The sequence below is a fragment of the Aspergillus steynii genome (assembly GCF_002849105.1).
Source record: "Aspergillus steynii IBT 23096 chromosome Unknown P170scaffold_1, whole genome shotgun sequence".
Lineage (NCBI taxonomy): Eukaryota > Fungi > Ascomycota > Eurotiomycetes > Eurotiales > Aspergillaceae > Aspergillus > Aspergillus steynii.
The window spans coordinates 6003644-6022285 of NW_020194398.1; the positions used below are offsets into that span (position 1 = coordinate 6003644).

Here is an 18642-nt window from a genome sequence, read left to right on the forward strand (position 1 = left end):
TGAATCAATCAGAAGACTCTGTTCCTTTTGGTACTTTCTCTCATATGCCATTGATGTGTTTCTGAAGAGACCGGGTGAATAGACGACATCCGAGAAGCTTCAACCCGGCATAATTGATGACTACTTTCGAACGTGCTAGGTAGCGAGGCTGAGACCTGCAAAGATGGAAAATCTCATGAATTAAAAGCTGCCACATCCTTTCAAGTTTTATGTGTAGGAGAGCTCAACCATCTAAAGTTGGCATTTTGCAATTGACGTACGTCATAAACAATGTTCCTTCAATTTCCATCACTGATAATGCTGAAACGTTCACCTTCGGCCGAGGATATTCAGCGACGTGCATTCGTAATCGAGCCTGTCGCAGAATACAGCGATTTTGCTCCTGCCTCAGATGAGTTTCCATCGCGTGAAACAAGCGATCGAGCACGCTAAATGACAGGATCTGAATGGAGGACCTGAATTGATATGAAGTGGCTGGAGACTGTCTCTACGGACAGAACCTAATCTACGGTGGGTCACATGCTGAGCTAGGCGGCATTAGGCAGGTAGAGGGCTCAATAATCAATCAATCAATTAATGTATTAATGGATTAAGATTTTATCAACTTAATAAAGCCGATCTATTAAAGCAAAAGTCTATACCCAAATCGTTCACAGCCATGCCAGCGTCTCTAGATGCGACAAATTACCACCCATCAATACTATACTCACCCAGCAGCCTTGCCACCCCCTCGTGTCCGTACTTCTTAGCTAAGGACAAAGCTGTCTGGCCCTTATAGTTCTTAGAGCTCACATCCACCTGTCCTGTGTTCAAAAGCAGCCTCACAAGTCCTGTATGTCCATTTTCAGCTGCCCAGAATAAGGGTGTCTGGCTAAATGTCAAATCTTTGACTTCAACATTAGCTAGCCTGGTAGTAAGAAGCAGCTCTACCACGCCTTGATGCCCCTTCTGGGCAGCCCTCGAGAGAGGTGTATGGCCATCATAATCTGCAGAGTTCACGTCAACCTGTCCAGTGGCTGGAAATAGCTTAACTAGTCCCTCGTGCCCTTTACTGGCAGCTAATGAAAGAGGTGTCTGGCCATAATCGCTCTTAGAATCCATATCAACCTGCCCAGTGGCCATGAGCAGCTTAACTACTGTCTCACGTCCCCCAACAGAGGCCATTAACAGAGGTGTTTGGCCATCGATGTCCTTGGCGTTCACATCTGCTTGCCCTGTAGCCAGAAGCAGTTTGACTATTTCTTCATGGCCTCGGTCAGCGGCATATATCAGAGGTGTCTTGTCATCGTCGTCCCTGGCGTTCACGTCTGCCTGTCCAGTGGCCAGGAGCAAAGCCACCACGGCTGTAATTCCCAGGAATGAAGCGAAAGCAATAGAACTGATACCTTCGCAAACAGGACGAATGGAGACCTTTTTGTATGTCTGCCGCCAAAAAGCATGTTTTTCACTTCCTATTTGACAAAACTCAAGTGCCAGTTTTGTTACCTCATGATCACTTTGTATCTGGGCATACCGGAAATGGTAAGGCCAGTACTCTGCCGCGTAGAGAAGCCAATCTGTTCGGGGATATTTATGGGACAGGGATGCGATGCATGCCCTCGCGAGAATAAGATGTGAATCGGCTGGCTGCAAACAATACTTCCATTGGCCCATCGGAGAAGGACAGTCGTGTACCAGAAATTCCTTGACTGTTTGATGAAGCAGATAGACCTTGGAATTGATGGTCACCAAAGTGAGGCCACAGAGATCTCTCATGGTTCTTTGAAAGCGTTCATCATCGGCGTCAATTTCCTCTCTGATGTCGACGTTGCTTTCGTGCTCTGCGCTGAAAGCCAGGGCCACAGATAACTCTGCAACTGAAAGCGGCTGTTTTGCAGTTGTAACAAGATGTAACAATCTCATGGCCTTAGCACGGTCCGGGCTCCGATCCAGAATTCGGGTATAAGCCTCGTCCACAGAATCTGGGATTTTGTGTATCGCGCGCTTGACATTGCCTCTTGTAAACCCCGACATGTTCTCGATAACATCTAACGTTAAGCTAACCCACAGATAAGTTCGGTTGGCACTGAAATTCGACGTGAGTTGCTTCTTCAAGTAAGCATTCTCATCTTTCTTCAGGTTGTGAAGAAAACCGATTCTCTTGACGCGTTCGGCAACCACCAGGTTTATTTCTCGCGAGATCTTTTCTGTCTCGTTCTCGCCTTCGCCGCTCAAGTGAATAGTGGGAAATTGGCTTTCCAGAGTCCGAAAGTCCCGGCGAATGTGGTCATAGGGTCGGCTTGTCATCAAGAATTTCAGGTTGTGTTTGGTTCGGTCCCCCATGTAGACATGTTCCACGGCTTGGATAAGGAGCTTTCGGTATTCATCCCGACATTCGTCCAATGCATCCAGCACACACATCACTTCTCTAGCGGCTGGGTTGCTTGCAACATCGATGAATATGCTCCAGAGGTCACCAAAGGAGTCAAGCAATCTGTCCCCGGCTATTTCTACCCTGTCCAGGACCGAGTCTTGCAGTAAATGTGGCTGTTCGATGAGTAACTGGCGTAATAGTGCAGCAATCGCACATTTTGCACTCTTTTGATCTTCGAAATCATCCTTGAAGAAGAAATAGCAAACGGTTCTTCGGTCGTTCGGTAGAAATTCATCGACCAAGTATTTGGCCAGTACGGATTTGCCGCATCCTGGATCAGCCGAGACCCATAGAAGACACGAGTGTTCACTTTGCTCCCAGATGCGAAACCTCTCATGCTGAGTGAACCATTCACATGTACCAGACACCCGTTTGCTGTTTCGATCTTTGCGGTCGCCATAAGAGCATGTGTAGAGGCGTGCGAAGACCTTTTTGATTCTCTCGTCTCGAGCTGAGGTGGTGCGCCACGCCTCAAACGTCCTCAGTGTATCGTGTAGTTTTTCAACCCGACTTTTGATCTCTGCATCACTTATAACGTCACTGAATGCTTTTGTATCTTTGTACAGTCGTCTGATGTCCTCGCGCAATCGTTGCCAGCCATTCTTATTGAACATGTCTGCGAATAACCGGGTGACTGTGTGCTTTTGCAGATAGCAAAGTGCTCGGGCCTGGAACTCCATGATCTTCGAGTACAAAGAAACCAAGACGGGCTTGAGCTTGTCGGCTACATGATGGCAGATGGGGTTTTCGGGGTGGAGATAGAGACGCTCCATTTCTCGGAGGAGAGGTATCAAACGAGATATATCCTCGAGTCCGTGCACGAGGGTTTCTTGTTGTTCGGCTACCTGTACAACGAGCTACGTTGTCTTGATTTAGCTACAAGCCATGGAATGAGAATTGCTTAGCGGGTGAAATAAAAATGTTCTAATTACCAGTAGAATGACGGTCGTCGCCGCACAGGCAATTGCAGTAGAAGGACTTGCGCCGGCCGCAGCACAGATGGCATCTTTGAAAACCAGCACATTGCGAAACACTCGAGTGAGCTGCTTCTTGACATTGACACTATGGCTCCCCAGCTGGACCATCCACTTTTTCTCTTCCAATTCACGAATCTTGGAATCGAGAAATTCGCAGAGTCCGTCGCGAGCAGCAGTACCGATCTGGACTTTGAACCCAAAGTCTGCTTCGAGGATTCTCATTGCCGTTGCTAGAATCTTTTCCAAGCTCGGGTCCTTCCTCAACTGCTCCTCTGCTCGCGTCCAGAGGTCGTCGGCCGTCGGGGGAGGAGGTTGATGATCATGTTGCTGCTTGGAGGACTTCGGTTTATCCCGAAATTTCGCTTTGAGCTTATTCGCAAATGGAGCGAAGCACATTATTAGATGCCCAATTTGCTGCGTCGTCGGTGTCGGAGAGTTGCTGAATCAGGGAATTATTGGAAGGGATGGAGAAAAAAGGTCCTCGAGCTACGTCTAATCCGCGGTCTGCAGGCCAAGGAAGGCCATGCAAGCTGAATGAGGCAGGGCCGCTGGGAGTCCAATATTTCACACCGCGTATAACATAAAAAAGGGTAAAATAACCATCCATGATGTCATGAGGCTCGAAGTGATGTATTTTTAGGTAGTATTACATTCCCAGTAGATGAAAAAAAAAAAAAATTAAATATATTATTTTATCGATTTCTCTCAATTGAGAGACAGGTTTAATACTACAAGACAGTTAGGGATTTTGCTCTACGGAGCCCAATGACGTGGCTTTACCTGTGGTTGCCTAAGAATCGAGTTAATCCTTACTTAAATTTCTCTCTAAATACCCAGTAGGAAGCCTCCAGGCCAAGCATGGGACTTTCGTTTGTCCTTTTTTATTTTCAACGGCGGTCTGTTTCGTCTCCAGGCGTTCTCTTCTTTGCCCTGGACTCCTTGCTTCTACGGGATTTGGTCACCTGCCACCGAAAGAATGATCTTTTTTGCGTCCGGGTCTATTGACAAATTTCCCAATAGAGAAAACGTCACAGCTTACTTTGCCGGTTATTCCCTATCTATACTCGGGCTATGTACAATGTCTCAATCCCTCTGCATTATCCTATTCAATTCCCCTCCCTAAGCCATAGCAGCAGGGACAGAAGCCGCAAGGGAGGGAGTAGCTTGGCAAGTATCGACTTTGAGACCCTCCGTGAGGGAGGTCAAAGCCTCGGGCTGAAGGGCGTCGGCGTCACCGGCGGGAAGAGTGCCAACTAAAAATCAAATAGTTAGCACTCCACAGCTCAACAATGACTCACATCTTGAGGAGTAACTCACCATAAGCATTGAAGTTATACAGCCCACAAACACAGCCATTGATAATCTCCTTCAGACTGGTTCCGGACAGGACCTCCTGGCCGTCACGCGAGACAGAGAACTGCTGCTTGCCCACGCCCATGTCGACCTTGAACGAGGCCGCGCCGGCAGGGGCGTCGAAGGACTTCGAGTTTCCGCCGGAGGTGACTTGCACGGTGGCAGGGGATTTCAGGAGAGAGACCACGAAGACGGAGTCTTCCATGGACTCCCAGCCGTTGGGACGGCCCTTGAAGTAGTTGCCGGAGTCGTTGTTGGCGTCGGCCATGCAGGTGTCGGTGGCGTCGCAGTCCGTGTCCCGGGGATTGGGACGGTACCAGTAGACCAGCTCGTCGTCGGTGATGTACTCGTTCACCGAAGTGGCGCCGGCTTTGAAAGCGGCGATGTAGGGCTTCGCGAGGTCGAGCCAGCCGTTGTGGGGCCTGTTTTTGTTAGTCCATGGGCGTGGAGGTCAGGAGATGGTGGTAGCGTATACTTACATGTCGTTGGCCCACTTGGAGTTGCCATCGTCAGTGTGCGGCGAGCTGAGTGGTCCGATGTAGTGCGACTCGCCGTAGTCGTTCCAGGTGATGATCTCCACGAAGCGAGGGCCGAGGTCCAGAATCTGGTTCCAGCGGTCGTACCAGAGGGTATCCGAGGGAAAGGCGAAGTTCTTGCTGTAGTCGACCTCGGCGCCGAAATGGGTGAAGAACCAAGGCGAAGCGGCTTGTAGACGATCAGCTATTATTTTGCTCTCAGTAAAAAGGGGTAGGAATAATTAACGCACGAGCAATGTAGTCCTTGCCACCCAGGGCCGAAGTATAAGCATTATCTCCGTCAGTGACAGCCAGCTGGTTGCCGTCGCTAGGGGCTTTGTTGTGGCCATTGTTGGGCCAGGCCATCCAGTTGAACAGAGCATCGACATTGGAGACATCGGCACTAGCAAGGAAGTTGGGAGCAAAGTAGATCTCCTGGCCAGCGGCAGAGCGCAACGCCGCAACGTCCAGGCCGTCACCGAGGAAGGTAGACACGAAGGGCTTGTCGTCGACGATAAGCTGGCCAGGCTTGCCGGCATAGTCGGCGACCTTCTTGCCAATGTCGCTGGCCCGGTCGGTTCCCCAATAGTTGCAGTCAAAGGAGATGAAGACTTTCATGTCATTGTTAGCAGCGGACTCGTAGGCATAGTTCAGCTGATCGTTCGTGTAGTCGTCATCTCCGGCGTTTAAAGCGAAGGCATCGATGCCCATGGCTTTCGCTCTCTTCATGTCATCGTCGTAGTCGGCCGCGCTCTTTCGGTTGCTAACAACTCCAACCTGCAGATATCAGGGTTAATCTCTAAAAGCTCTCAATAGTCGTGGGACATCGTGAGAATTACCATGAAATGAGCGAAAACCAGCCGGCTCGGGGCGTCTCTCTCCTTAAGAGAAGTATCACCGGGCAGAGCCCAAACGGTGGAGCTCAGCAGCGAAGCCGCCGCGAGCAGAAGGTTGTTGATCTTCATAGTAGAAGATATTTTAAAGAACGTATTTTGGAGAAATGATATTCACAAGCGGCCTGAAGATGGTAAAAGAAGGTCCAGTATATAAACTGATACTCTCCTCTAGGCAGCCTGCCAGCTCTGAGTGTAACACAACTCCCTGGACTCTGAAACAGCCCATGTCATTGGACTTGGGATAGAGTTGGGGGCCGGTAAGGCTCGAACACAGAACAGATATAGAAAACGGGTCCATGATTGGGGCAGGATCCATAGGAATACCGAGAAGGGAAACCTAATCACGGTCCCTGAGTCTGGTAAATCCATCGCCGGTGAATCCAGCATATCAGACGTTGAGTCTTTCCTAACGGTGGACCTTAACTATATTAAACTACTTTAGCGTCCGTTGAAGGGGGGCCAATTGCGGTGGCTGTAGTGTTGGCACTAGCGGTGTTTCTGTTTCACTGGGGAAATTAATGGGACTGGATGTGAGAACCACGGAAGATATTCTGATGGTCTCTTCTAGTTCTCCATCATTGAGAGCTTATCTGGCTCTCCTGTTCGTCTTGTTTCTTCTTAGTGGCTTCCATCATGCTGATGTTGGCTGCGCCTTGATTGTGGGAATCTGTCTCAGCGCGGGATATTGAAGCTTGGACTACGTATCGCTTTCGTACGCATATCCATCGTTCGGCCCCAAGACATCTTACCATAAAGATGCCGTGAGTGGATTATCACTTTAGAAAAAGCCACAGCGGCAGGTCCCAGTCTTTCCGAAGCTTCCGCGAGCGCGTGTAGAACGCGAGTTTTTCTCTTTGTAGTGAGACTAGCTTTTGCTTCTGGTGAGGATTCGCAAGGCTGAAGGGGCCGAAAATGTGCGCATTTTCTGGACCTATGAGCATCCTGGTCGGGATGTTTTCTATCGTCTTCGATCGAGCCAGTCACTTAAGATGTAATTCCAACATTCCGCAAGTTTCGCAGTCTTCCTTCACGCTTGGATCAGCCCCTAAACCTGCTGTGGAATGTATCGAGAGTCCAATTAAACCCTTTCACATGCTGCTATACCTTTGTCTCAAACAGCGAGTGAGAATGTGGCTTGTCTCGTGTCACCATACTGCAATGACCTTGCCACTTAACAATTTCCCAGGTTTAACTCAACTTAGTTCTTCAAGAAATTTGAAGTCAAATACTTCCGTACACTAGGATCGGAGCTAACATTAGTCAAAAGTTCCCGCGACTTTCAGTTCTATATCCCTCATATCATTGATGACAGCTGCCTATGAAAGCACCAAGAGATTCGGATGGATAAGTACTCGAAAAAGAACATTCACATTTCCTGTAACGAGCCAATAAGAAATATCGCTTCCTTACATATGTTAGTGTTTCTTCCAGCATCAAAGTTCCACTGCCAAGAACGGGAGATTCTGGATAATCCCAGTAAACAAGCTTGAATTTAATCTCCGAGATAACCCTGCAGATTGACATGGGACGTGGTCGTCATGCTGGTAGTAAGAAGTAAGCAATGAAGATGGGGGCCCAAATGCATTATAAGCAGTCCTAGTCCTGACGTCAGACTAGCAGATCAAGTTTCATGGCTGTGGTGGAGAAAAAGCTTCAGAAAGAATCAGATCCATTGCGGTGAGCAGGTGCAACAGGTAAGGAGAGTGAAGGAGACGAAGATTGAAGTTACTCCAGTACTAGAATTCTTTTGGGACTAAACCGGATACCGTGGATGATCACCTGACGCCCGTCCCCACCTGCCGCCCGAAAACCATATTATTGACCGACATTCTACATTCTTCAAAACATAATATCTTAACAACCATGGCTTTAATCAATAAAGTAATTACAAAATTAAAATCCTTAACACTTAAAAAACAACCTAATTTTACTTTTATAACAAAAAAATATAATATTAACCAAATAATACTATTAAGGCATTTCCACAGAATCCAGTATTTAAAAAATAAATAATACTATAATTAATAATTACTTTCTGACCAGTAAACAAAAATACTTATTTTAAATATCAATTAATTAAGCGAAAAAGACCTTTTTATTTCATATAAAATACTTTAAAATTTCACTCAAGAAATTATCCAAAAACAACCAGGAAAACACTAGCTGATATATTTTATAAAGTAATACTAAGATATTATTTTATCTCACTATATAACTAAAATAAATACATCTCGCAAGCAGGCTAATTTAGTATAAAAATATACTTTATACTTTAAACTTCTATCTCGAAAGATCACAGAATATAAGATCCAGTAGAAAAATATTTATAATATAAATAAAAAGGGCTTCTTAATTAGTATACTTGCTAAAGGTAAAAGGATCTTCTTAAAACAGGTATATAAAAAAAAAGAAATAAAGTAGTAAATATAAAATAGAAATAAAAAATAAATTACTATTATTATTTGTATCTGTATAAATAAGACCTTATTATCTCCAAATCTTATTTACTAAGTATTATTTTTAAAATTTTAAAATTTATAACTATAAGATTTTAAAATCTTAAATTATTATTATTTCTTTATATTTTTATTTTCTGAATAAATAAATAATAAACTTAGATTCGCGTAACTTCAAGATATCTTTGACCGGGAGACCAAAATAAAAATAAAAAAGTATTAAAAATTATTTATCTTTAATAATTATAAATCCTATATTAATATAAAGTTTTTTAACTATTATAAAGCAAATAAAATCCTTTTAATAATATATCTATCTTATTTAATATATTTACTATAACTACTTAATATTAAAATCTTTGGACCTTTATTAGTAATATATAATAATAAATTAAAACAGTTTCTCCACACCTGCTAAAACCTTTATTATATTATAAAAAAAGACTTTTTCCGTCTTTTTTAGCCTACCTAGAATAAAGCTTTAAAGTATTAAAATATTTTATCTTTATAACAATCGGTAGGGGTTTAGCCTTTAAATCCAGAGATTATTTTATTATAATTTAATTAAAATAATAATAAGCAGCTTTTCTCTAGTAATTTATCTCGCTCTATACTAGGTGTAGATAATTAGAGAAAAATTAAAAGGCTTCTTAAACATATTATTAATAATATATATAATTTAAAGGCTAAAAAATTAAGCTATATTATACATTATTTTATTACAGAGAATATTATCCTTAATCTATAATTATAAAGGTCTCGAAGAAACGCTTAAAAATAAAAAAAAATATTAATATAACAAGCCTCTTCTCTTTAAATTACGCGCTCTAGAGGATAATTATACAGTATTTTATTCTCCTAAAAAGATTTAGCAAGCGCGGGATCTTTAAGCGGAGAAAAATAAAGCTATATAACTTACTAAAACCTTAAAAGAAGAGAAAAGGCTTTATAAGCAGTGAGAAAAAAAAAAGGCTTTATATTAAAAAGAATAAGTGTATTTATGCCTCTAACCAGGAATCTCACCTTTATAAAACTACTAAAAAGCAATACTAAAAAAATAAGGTCCACTATAATAAATAGGCTAATATACAGCTTTAAAATAACTTTAATATTACTTAATCAGACAAAAAAAAGATCCCAGTAACTCTAAAAGCAAAAAAATTAAGTAATAGAGTTACTGCAGATCCTGAGGTTATTAAAAAAGTCCCCCCTATATTAAATCACCGCGGTAGGCAGATCCGCCTCCCAGAGCGCTTTAGGCAATAAAAAATATTATAAATAGCTTTATTTTAATATAATAATTTAACCTTCTAAAAATCTCTGTATAATAATAAATATGCATTATTCTACGGCTTCATTTCTTCAAGGTGTTAGGGTGGGAAAACGGGCGTCAGGTGGGGACGGGCGTCAGGTGATCATCCACGGTAAGGCCAGTCACGTGCCCACATGTACCCACATACGGCAAACCACAGGTGCTGCCACATACAAATGCACTTGCATCTACACCACTAAAGCACAATTTCCCTCTCATACCTCTTCAACACAGGCACAGACTAATCAAACTGAGCCGGAGTGTCATGGCCGTAAAATCGCTTGCCATAATTTCAGGTGTCAGCTCCGCAACGATACATTCTCTCAACCACCCAACTCCAGCCCCATACATCTCAGACTAAAGTTTGCAATGACAAGCAGAAGCAGTTGCCAGGCGCTTCGCCAAGGAATATTCCGTCGCCCTCTTGTCGAACAGCCCGCAGCCGTTTCCCCACATGATAGAGGATATCAATAACTTCGGCGGCAACGTTCGCGGCGCCGCATCCATGCCGACATATCAGATACGCTCAGTATCAAGACCGCGTTTCGCAAAATTGCCAGCCACTTCCCCGGCGCATTACTAGCCGCTGCCGCATATAACCCGCCCGAGCGATTCAGGGAAAAGCGCCACACGAAACACGACGAGTACAATCTCATGGAAGATTTTCACAAGCAAACATACTGTATCTTCCGTTTCCCTTCTCCTTGTCTTGTCTAGTCAAGTCAATGCTAGTCAATCAAGGCCGATTAACTGAGCTAATCACTCATCTGGAGAAGGAGTCTTTAATTTCGCCCGGCACACCCTGCCTCTTCTCAGAGACGCAAAGAGGGACCTACAGTACCCACCCACGCTGCTCATCACCGGATCAGCGGCGAGTGTAACCGGGTTCCCGCGCCTGGCGAGCTACTCGGCGGGCAAATTTGCGATCCGGGGCCTGGCCCACTCTCTCGCGCGGGAAGATGCTCCCCAGGGAATCCACGTCGCGCATATCATCGCCCACGGCAGACTGGAAAAGTCGGAATTTGCGATCGAGAGATACACCCATCCGATAGGGAATGCTAGGAAGGTAAGTTTCTGTTCGACGTTACCTGATGAAGAGGAAGATGTGATAGAGACTGACGGGATTAGGTCGCCGATACATACTGGGATCTACATGTGGAGAAGGATCCGAATGAGTTTACTCTGGAGTATGATCTCCGGGATAAGGAGTCGTCAAAGCTACATCCTTGAGTCTACGGGCTGCAGATGTCATGATAGATTTGTACTATACAACCAGTGAAATTCTAATTGATATTGTTGCCTTATCAGGCAACGACATGACCATGACCGATAAGATAAGGCCTCGTCACGTGCCCTCCGTCCCTCCCGGCATCCGCAATCTATCAATTCCGTCTTTCCCAAACACCATCTGCCCGGCTCCTCAGCACCCATAGTTCAAGCTGCTTCCCCGCAGACTCAAGAGAAAATGATCTCATGGCGCCAGCCGAACACGATGAGCTCGACTTTTACCCGGCATTTTGCTTCAAGGCGTCCCCTACCCACTTCGCCTGGGTAAAGATGATGGCAACGGACGTGCATCGGCTCAAGAGACGGTCGGAGTTCGGAGGTAGGACTTAATTTCCCTTGCTTGCTTATGGCTGGTTGTTTGGATTTGAGTCTGTATTCTTATTTGTTGTCCGCGTTCTCTGGTGGAAATTGCGTGGCGTACTTGGGGTGCTGTTTTTTCTTTATTCTCTAGGTGTGGATTCGGTTGTTGGGTGGCGGTTTTATATTCCGGGTTCTTGCATACGGAGAATACTACCTTACCTGCCTGTTTGCCTTGCCCTTGCTTCTTGTGGATTCGTCATCCACCCGTCCCCCTCAAGACCTTCACCTATATCCAATCCGCAAGCAAGATGAAAAACTAACCCCCCCCCCCCTCCAGACCAATCCGTTTTCTTCTACCAAAACCACCCCATCCGCTTCGTCTCAGTAGCAGGCATCATCATCGCAAGGACGGAATACCAGCGCCTCACCATCCTGACTCTCGACGACAGCAGCGGCGCCACCGTCGACATAGTCGTCCATAAAGCCGAGACACCTGCACCAGACTCCTCTGTCTCGGCGCCAGGGCAACCACCACCATCCGCCCGGCCCAATGGCTCATCCATCCAGTCTCAGTGGGCAACGACCCATGTCGCGGCCACCGACCGCGTCTCGGCCGTGAACATCGCGTCGCTGGTCCCCGGCTCCGTGGCCCAGATTAAAGGCACCTTGTCGACGTATCGGTCCAGGGTGCAACTGCAGCTGGAGCGCATGTTTCTAGTCCGGGATACGAGCGCCGAAATGCGCTTTCTGGATCAGTGCTGTCGGTTTCTGGTCGAGGTGCTTGCTGTCCCGTGGAGGTTGACGGGAGAGGAGATCGCGCAGTTGCGGGCCGAGGCGGATGACGAGGAAGGCAAGATTGAGGAGGAGCAGGCGCGGATGAAGAAGAGGCAGAGGAAACGCCTCGAGCGGGAGGAGAAAGACCAGCGACGGATTCAGAAGCTTTGGGAGCACGAGGAAAGGAATAGGGAGAAGGAAGCTAGCGTATGCAAGGATGCTGGAGTAAAAGTCATGCGTGAGATTCAAATGAGACGTAAGAGTTGATTGATGATGCTTGAGAATTATTAATGTCTTATTAGGTTTGAGGTGCCATTGCTGTTAGATCCCAATTATATATGACGGAAGGCCCAAGAACTGAAAACAACAATAAGAATAAAAGGAAAAGTACTCCAATTTCAAAACAAATTGTATATAAATTTGCAATAGTTCATAAGCATCATACATCATTAATCAAACAAAAAAAACCCCGCTATTCATCAAATACAAGGTGGATATCACTTTCCAATGCGGAACACTCCGAATAATTGACGAAAGGTTGACCAAAGAATGGCAAAAAAGCAAAGAAAAAAAAATCCCAGATAGATATGGTACTCCCCGGGCTAATCAGATGCATCTTTCAAAAATTTCAAGTTGTCAGGATCACTTGAATCCATACGACTTGTAATCATACCCACTGCTGCCGCCCCCCACAGGACCCCCTTGGCCACCGAGCATGCCACGATAGAAATCCTCGTCGTTAGACCAACTAGATCGGGCCGGGAAATGATCACTGTACTTGCTCTTCTCGCGCTCCTTCTCGCGCTCTCGCAGAGATTCATACAGCCTCAAATCCTCATTTTCGCGTTCAAGCTCCCGTCGGCGTCGGTTGTCTTCAAGAATATCCCCAGTTAGGGTGCCTGCACCAGATCCATAATAGTAATCCCCACCCGGAGAAGTCCCTGAGAGCCGACCACCGTTGCTCTGTAGCAGGTCACTTTCAGAATGTCTATAGTCACTTGCGTTTACTCCTGGGCTTCGGGGTCGCCCGCCAAACGGGCGCGAAGCACCGCGTGAGTAAAGTGGATCTTGGCCGTAGGCCTCTGAGTTTCTTTGTCCGGAGCCCGTGAGGCTCTCCTTGGGAATAGAGCCACCAGAGAACGATTGGGTGTGTCGGTGTCCAGAAGTTCCTTTTTCTCCGTAATTCTTCCCCCCTCCCGGCTGTGCCGTGTAGGGTTTCCTTTGTCGTTCGATTGGCTGAGGTGAAATCTCTCTATCCGAATCATCGTCGTCTACCACGGCCGAAACTGACGCCTGGTATGGCTTGCGCTCTCGTTCGCTAAAAGAGGCGGAGGCAGCTTCTTTCCCCGAGGTGGAGGAGCTAGTAGACGGTTTATGGCTATGCGTAGCAGCTTGTTTGATTTCCTCATTCGTAATCGGGGGCAGATCGACTCCGCAGTGCTTCATAATGAACTGGTCTACTTCCTCTCGCAGGGAAAGAACTGGTGTCTCGGGGAAGAGTCGTCGCGGTATCTCCTTGGGGAACCGTTCTTTCTTGTTGTCAGGATTACTGATCGGCATGTTGAGTACGGCTTTCTTGAGTCGCTCGTATTCTTTTTCGGGGTGGATTCGAATCATCAACGTGGCCCATCGCTCAAATCCGCGAGGCGTCAATCCTGGGATATCTGGTCGTTCATTCAATTTGTTCTGCACAAGGTGATGTTCCGCTTCCACCTCACGGAACAGCCGTGAGATCGAGGATGTACGATCATCAAAGATATCTGCAAGTCATAATGTTAACCAGACTTGTCTGTCTAAGAAGCGTGCCTTCAACTAACCATGCCAGGGATAAGGATCAGGAGATACTTTGGTATCCTCATAAAACTTTTGCATCTTTTCCGGGGTGATCACCAGGGTGTTCTCTGGCGGATAGGCTTCGATCTAACTCAAAGTCAGCGATTGATTCCCGGAAGTAATCACATAGCGCTTACCAAATGGATAGCAATTCCGCGCAAAAATTGCCCCAGTCTCTCCGTCGGTTTCCCGTTCTCGAAAAACTTCCCCCAGATCTTTTCCAACGTGGTCAGCTCAGTTACCGTGGCATCCTCTTCCCTCGGCGGTGGCTTTGGTCGGGACTCCACTCGGTGACTATGATCACTGGTCTGGCTAGCCGGCGACTCGCGCCTCTCCAATGGGGGAGCGGGCGACGGTCTGTGAAAGCGAGGAGTGCCAGGATAGGCCGCGGATGGTGGGGGCGGGAAATTGGTCGCCTCATGGCCCGGATTGGGTGTCCGCGAGGGCGACGGATTATGCATGCCCAAAGATGGTGAAGGTGGAGCTTCGCTGGGCACAGAATTCGATGCAGCAGGACTCCATGCCTTCGGTGGCCGGGGTGGAGGGTATGACGACTGCTGATCACTTTGCAAGTTGTTCAATCCAGTCTCTTTGAGCTGTTGGATAACGGTCGCCGTTATTTGCGACAAAACTTCCGGTGGCAGGTAGTTGGAGTTGTCAGCCTGATTGTTAAACGCCGAGTTCACCGCGTCATTTATCCTTCCCGTATGCGGGGGTTGTGATGGTGGTGGCGGCGGTGGTTGCTGCTGCTGTGGCTGCTGTTGCTGCCACAAACTCGGGTCCTGATACGGGTGAGGATATGGGTTTGACGGGGACGACGACATTGGAGGTGCCGAGGGCTGTGGCATATTGAGTCGATCCGATCCATACTGGGATGGATAGGGTGGAGTGTAGGACGTTGGGCGATATTCGTTTGGGTCTATCTGGTTGGGATGGCCCATTTGAGAATACGGACTCGGACTGTTCTGGTAGCCATCGTAAGCCATCAGGAGAGAGGCCGGCAGCTAGAGTATCCTCTTGAGTAACGGCGACGAAGACTCCACAAGCCAGGTGAGAATGTTATGCGACAAGGACGGCAAGTGATAGGCAGGGAAGACCAAAAATCGCTATAGTTATGATTCGGGGTGGCAAAGAGCTGACGTTGAATGCAAGAGTGCCGAGTGTGTACAAAAATGAACGAAGACAAAGAAGAGGGGCACAGGCGGAGGGGCGCACTGCAGTCGGTGGATCTTTGAAACAATGTGTGTGGCAAGTTGAAAAGGAATCGCACGGCAACCCTTGGAATACCGATGGATACTAAAGTAAAAGATGGGATGGAGCAAAAACGTGGCCGACGAGGCAGAGAGGTAGACCGCAGGGAGTAGTCCGTGGCTGATCATCGATCGTTGTTTTTTCTCCGTTGCGATCGAGCGCGGGAATCACGAGGCAGAGCTAAACCCCAACCGCCTTGCATACGTCATCGTCCTCTCCTCAGCCTGAGCTTCCTCCGTAATGCAGAGACATCACGTCAACCGCAATCTATTCCACTGTCTCTCGCTGCAGATCTTCCCACTCTCGAGCGCATCGCCATTGACGGTGAGGGCTGTTTCCAATCACTTTGGGAAAACTGTTTTCGATCAGTCTTTACTTTGGAGATCAGCCAGACGATCTTACCTGACATGCTGTCCTTTTATATATCGGCGTGCACGTTTGACCGTGTCATGCCAATAGTAGCCCCAAATCACATATACCAAATCCATGGATACGTGTTTCTTGGGTTCGGTGGAAATCCCAGCCCGGATTATCCGAATTCGTGCTACCCACGGTTCGTCGTCGTCCAGAAATCAGGGACGGTCCGAGGTTACAATGAAAATAATCCATTGGATGCTGCCGTTATCGAGCCTAACTAACAAATTCCTCTTGCCCTGTAACGTCGCCAATCTCCCTCCTGTCCTTCATAACGAATAATCTCAGAGCCGGCAGAACCACGTTCGAACCTTCCGCGAAGTATTTGACTAGGTGAACCCCAAGGCTGGATGCATAGAGAATGCACAAGCTTACATAAAGTCTTCGGGGCCGTTGTCATCTTCGTTATCAGACTCAACTGTCGGCGGAGCTGGCTCGCGCTCACGCATGGTCGAAATTTCAGATCTCTCGGGTCGTGCAGCCTTTTCAAGATTAGCAAGGGTGGCCTACATTAAGTCTGTAGGAGATCATGTCACTTCAAGCTCACCGGAATTTTGGCGAATCTGGAACGGCTCGTGGTCTGGGCAGCGTAGTTGTTGTTACTGCTGAAGGCAGCTTGCGAAGAGAGGGTGACGCCCCAGGAGCCCCATCCCCCGTGAACAGACTGACTAGCTTCTGACGGTGCTGCGGTGCGACGATGCAGATTGCCCTGCGAACCAGAGGCATTGCCCCGATCCCCGGTGATCTTTCCCCCGGACATGGCTTTCGCATTATTGCCTGTCTCGAGCCAAACGCCTCCACCAATGGAAGACGCGTCGTCATCGACGTCTTCGTCCCTGTCGAAAGACTTTCTGGTGGTATCCGCATACATTTCGTCACCGACCTGGCTCTTTGCTTGAATTAGTATAAATCATTTTGTAGGAATTATCGGTGGGCATACAGTAGAAACGCTGGCCGCAGATCCTTCAATTCCCAAAAGGTGTTTGTTCTCTTCCAGGACTGGCTCTACATCGGTATGGGTTTGGACGCAATCCAAGCATCTCTGTTGGATCATTCGGGTTAGTACACTCGAAAGGAAAGGCAGTATGGAGAGACATTACGGCTGCGTCACGATTCTGCCGCTGGTTCTTTGCGAAGTCCTCCAGTCCCTTTGTCTGGTCGCAGATGCAGCAATGGAGCTCAAAATTCGGGGTGCCAACACAGTCTCGACATTTGGCATGGGCGCCATGAGCCGCCCTGGTGCCTTGGATGACGATGGCATTGCGAAGGTTTTCTAGCTGACGCTTGGAGTAGAAAGACTGCAGGCGAAACTTCTTGCAAACCTCGCATTTGACTCTTTTGGCCAATCGTTAGTAGCAGGAAACATGTTTTGGACAATGGACGAATGTTCTAGACGCACTTCTCTGGCATGACAACCCTCTCCAGCCTAGGATTGCCGTCTCGTTAGACCATTCTCCAGCTTTAACCAAGATTTCGGCACGAAACTTACTGTCTCTTGACGGTTTCGCTGTAGCCTCCAGCGTAGGCACTCTTAACGGTGTACCGGCCCGCCATGTTTGGGTGAGATGAAGAGTGGGTGGGATAGAAGAAGGAAGAAAGGTTGATCCTCGAAAGAAAAGCAAACCCCAATGGAAGCAGAGCTTTCTGGGATACGGCAGTAGAAATAGAGAAGAAGAAATGGAAAGATTGGATAGGGAATTTAAGATTAAGAGAAGGAAGGTGTGGCCAAACTTCAACCGAAGCCTACCACAAGTAGGGTTTAAGTACCATCACCGTCTCTTCAGTTGAGCTTGTGAAGTGAATGATACTTTTTAATGATGAATACAGAGAGACAAACGTAGCAAAGGTCTAGAGCGCTGGCTGATAAGACAGGCAGCCTATGGCAAGCTGGCATAGAGGAAATCGAACGGTTCCAGGTGAAGGACAGACAGAGTGTGAATGTCTTGTCTCCAGCCCCGCAGGTGAGGCTTTCTTGTGTGAGCAAGACAGGATTTCAATCCGGGCTGGATACCTGCAATTGATGGCATCCCGCTCAGCACGTGGTCATCGAACAAACAGCATTAAGCGTCCCAGAAACTTTACAACGTCCTCCGATTGACTTTTCGGGGCGCAGCCTCGTTGGCTTTTCCCATTCAAGCCACACTTCAGGCGGTTGATATATTCACAAAAGTGTGCCTCGTTCGCTCTTGCGGAATATCATCAAAGACAGGACATACGTCCTTCACTCAAGCCAGTCCAGGTATGACGTGGGCATGTACCACGGCATTGATCAAACGGGTCGGCCTTCGTTTAGGCTTGCTGGATTGAGACCTCGTTTAGTCCGTTTGATTTGACTATTCCTGTCTGGATATTGAACAAACGGAATGGTCGGGAGGACCTTCGTTTGCAACTGAGATACAGGCTACCGTTGCCTTGTCTTCTACATAGAGTGGTATGACGACGATAGAAATGGAACACATATCACGGTCTTACTAGCTTCTATTGGGAATTAGAATTCAGATTGTAGAGTAACGGGATAAATGGACAGGTCCAAGAGAAATGACAAAAGCGCCATACACAGGTCAGGAGCCGTATGATCAGAGGTCAATGCAAAGACATAGCATGATCAGGGTTGTATCCGGAGAATACTCCGTCGCAGCAAGCTTGAAGAAGAGTGAAGGGTAGGATAAACACCGGAAATAACCAAATGGAAAAAGCAAAAAGCAGAAAAAGAAAAAGAAAATAAAAAGAACAAGGAATAAAAGGGGTGAAAGGCAAAAGAAATGACTCCGGGGCTCAGATGCAACATCCGGCGGATTAATGCAGACACCCTTCGCCTACTGCAAGACAAGATGGGTGATCCATCAATCAGCTGTCATTCC

At 47.0% G+C, this 18642-nt stretch overlaps 5 protein-coding genes across 5 annotated transcripts; 2 read left to right on the plus strand and 3 right to left on the minus strand.

Moving 5' to 3' along the window:
• Window positions 1–4509: 4509 nt before the first annotated feature.
• P170DRAFT_461503 (glycoside hydrolase family 71 protein) lies at window positions 4510–6223 on the minus strand (the record flags this gene model as incomplete). Its single annotated transcript, XM_024852042.1, has 5 exons — window positions 4510–4643; window positions 4708–5165; window positions 5223–5448; window positions 5510–6035; window positions 6098–6223. 5 exons carry the CDS (start codon window positions 6221–6223, stop codon window positions 4510–4512), a joined length of 1470 nt encoding a protein of 489 aa, XP_024710993.1.
• A 3964-nt stretch (window positions 6224–10187) lies between these two features.
• On the plus strand, window positions 10188–11152 carry P170DRAFT_443422 (uncharacterized protein; the record flags this gene model as incomplete). Its single annotated transcript, XM_024850543.1, has 5 exons — window positions 10188–10218; window positions 10303–10409; window positions 10460–10604; window positions 10678–10988; window positions 11051–11152. 5 exons carry the CDS (start codon window positions 10188–10190, stop codon window positions 11150–11152), a joined length of 696 nt encoding a protein of 231 aa, XP_024710994.1.
• A 177-nt stretch (window positions 11153–11329) lies between these two features.
• On the plus strand, window positions 11330–12697 carry P170DRAFT_433203 (OB-fold domain-containing protein). The gene is made up of 2 exons (XM_024848423.1): window positions 11330–11528; window positions 11847–12697. The coding sequence occupies exons 1-2, from the start codon at window positions 11396–11398 to the stop codon at window positions 12548–12550; spliced, it is 837 nt and encodes a 278-aa protein (XP_024710995.1). The 5' UTR covers window positions 11330–11395; the 3' UTR covers window positions 12551–12697.
• A 141-nt stretch (window positions 12698–12838) lies between these two features.
• On the minus strand, window positions 12839–15494 carry P170DRAFT_375638 (uncharacterized protein). Its single transcript, XM_024845327.1, has 3 exons — window positions 14254–15494; window positions 14101–14203; window positions 12839–14043 (listed from the first exon to the last, which is right to left on the minus strand). Exons 1-3 carry the CDS (start codon window positions 15100–15102, stop codon window positions 12926–12928), a joined length of 2070 nt encoding a protein of 689 aa, XP_024710996.1. The 5' UTR covers window positions 15103–15494; the 3' UTR covers window positions 12839–12925.
• A 658-nt stretch (window positions 15495–16152) lies between these two features.
• On the minus strand, window positions 16153–17335 carry P170DRAFT_471102 (uncharacterized protein; the record flags this gene model as incomplete). The annotated part of the gene is made up of 6 exons (XM_024852808.1): window positions 16153–16263; window positions 16329–16670; window positions 16722–16823; window positions 16882–17116; window positions 17181–17207; window positions 17271–17335. The coding sequence occupies 6 exons, from the start codon at window positions 17333–17335 to the stop codon at window positions 16153–16155; spliced, it is 882 nt and encodes a 293-aa protein (XP_024710997.1).
• Between the last annotated feature and the right edge of the window lie 1307 nt (window positions 17336–18642).

Coding starts and splice junctions, on each gene's coding strand:
- P170DRAFT_433203 (XM_024848423.1), top strand. CDS start 11,396: ATGGCGCCAGCCGAACACGATGAGCTCGACTTTTACCCGGCATTTTGC. Junction 11,529..11,846: donor GAGACGGTCGGAGTTCGGAG/GTAGGACTTAAT, acceptor CCCCCCCTCCAG/ACCAATCCGTTTTCTTCTAC.
- P170DRAFT_375638 (XM_024845327.1), bottom strand. CDS start 15,102: ATGGCTTACGATGGCTACCAGAACAGTCCGAGTCCGTATTCTCAAATG. Junction 14,204..14,253: donor GCGGAATTGCTATCCATTTG/GTAAGCGCTATG, acceptor ACTTTGAGTTAG/ATCGAAGCCTATCCGCCAGA. Junction 14,044..14,100: donor TGATCCTTATCCCTGGCATG/GTTAGTTGAAGG, acceptor TATGACTTGCAG/ATATCTTTGATGATCGTACA.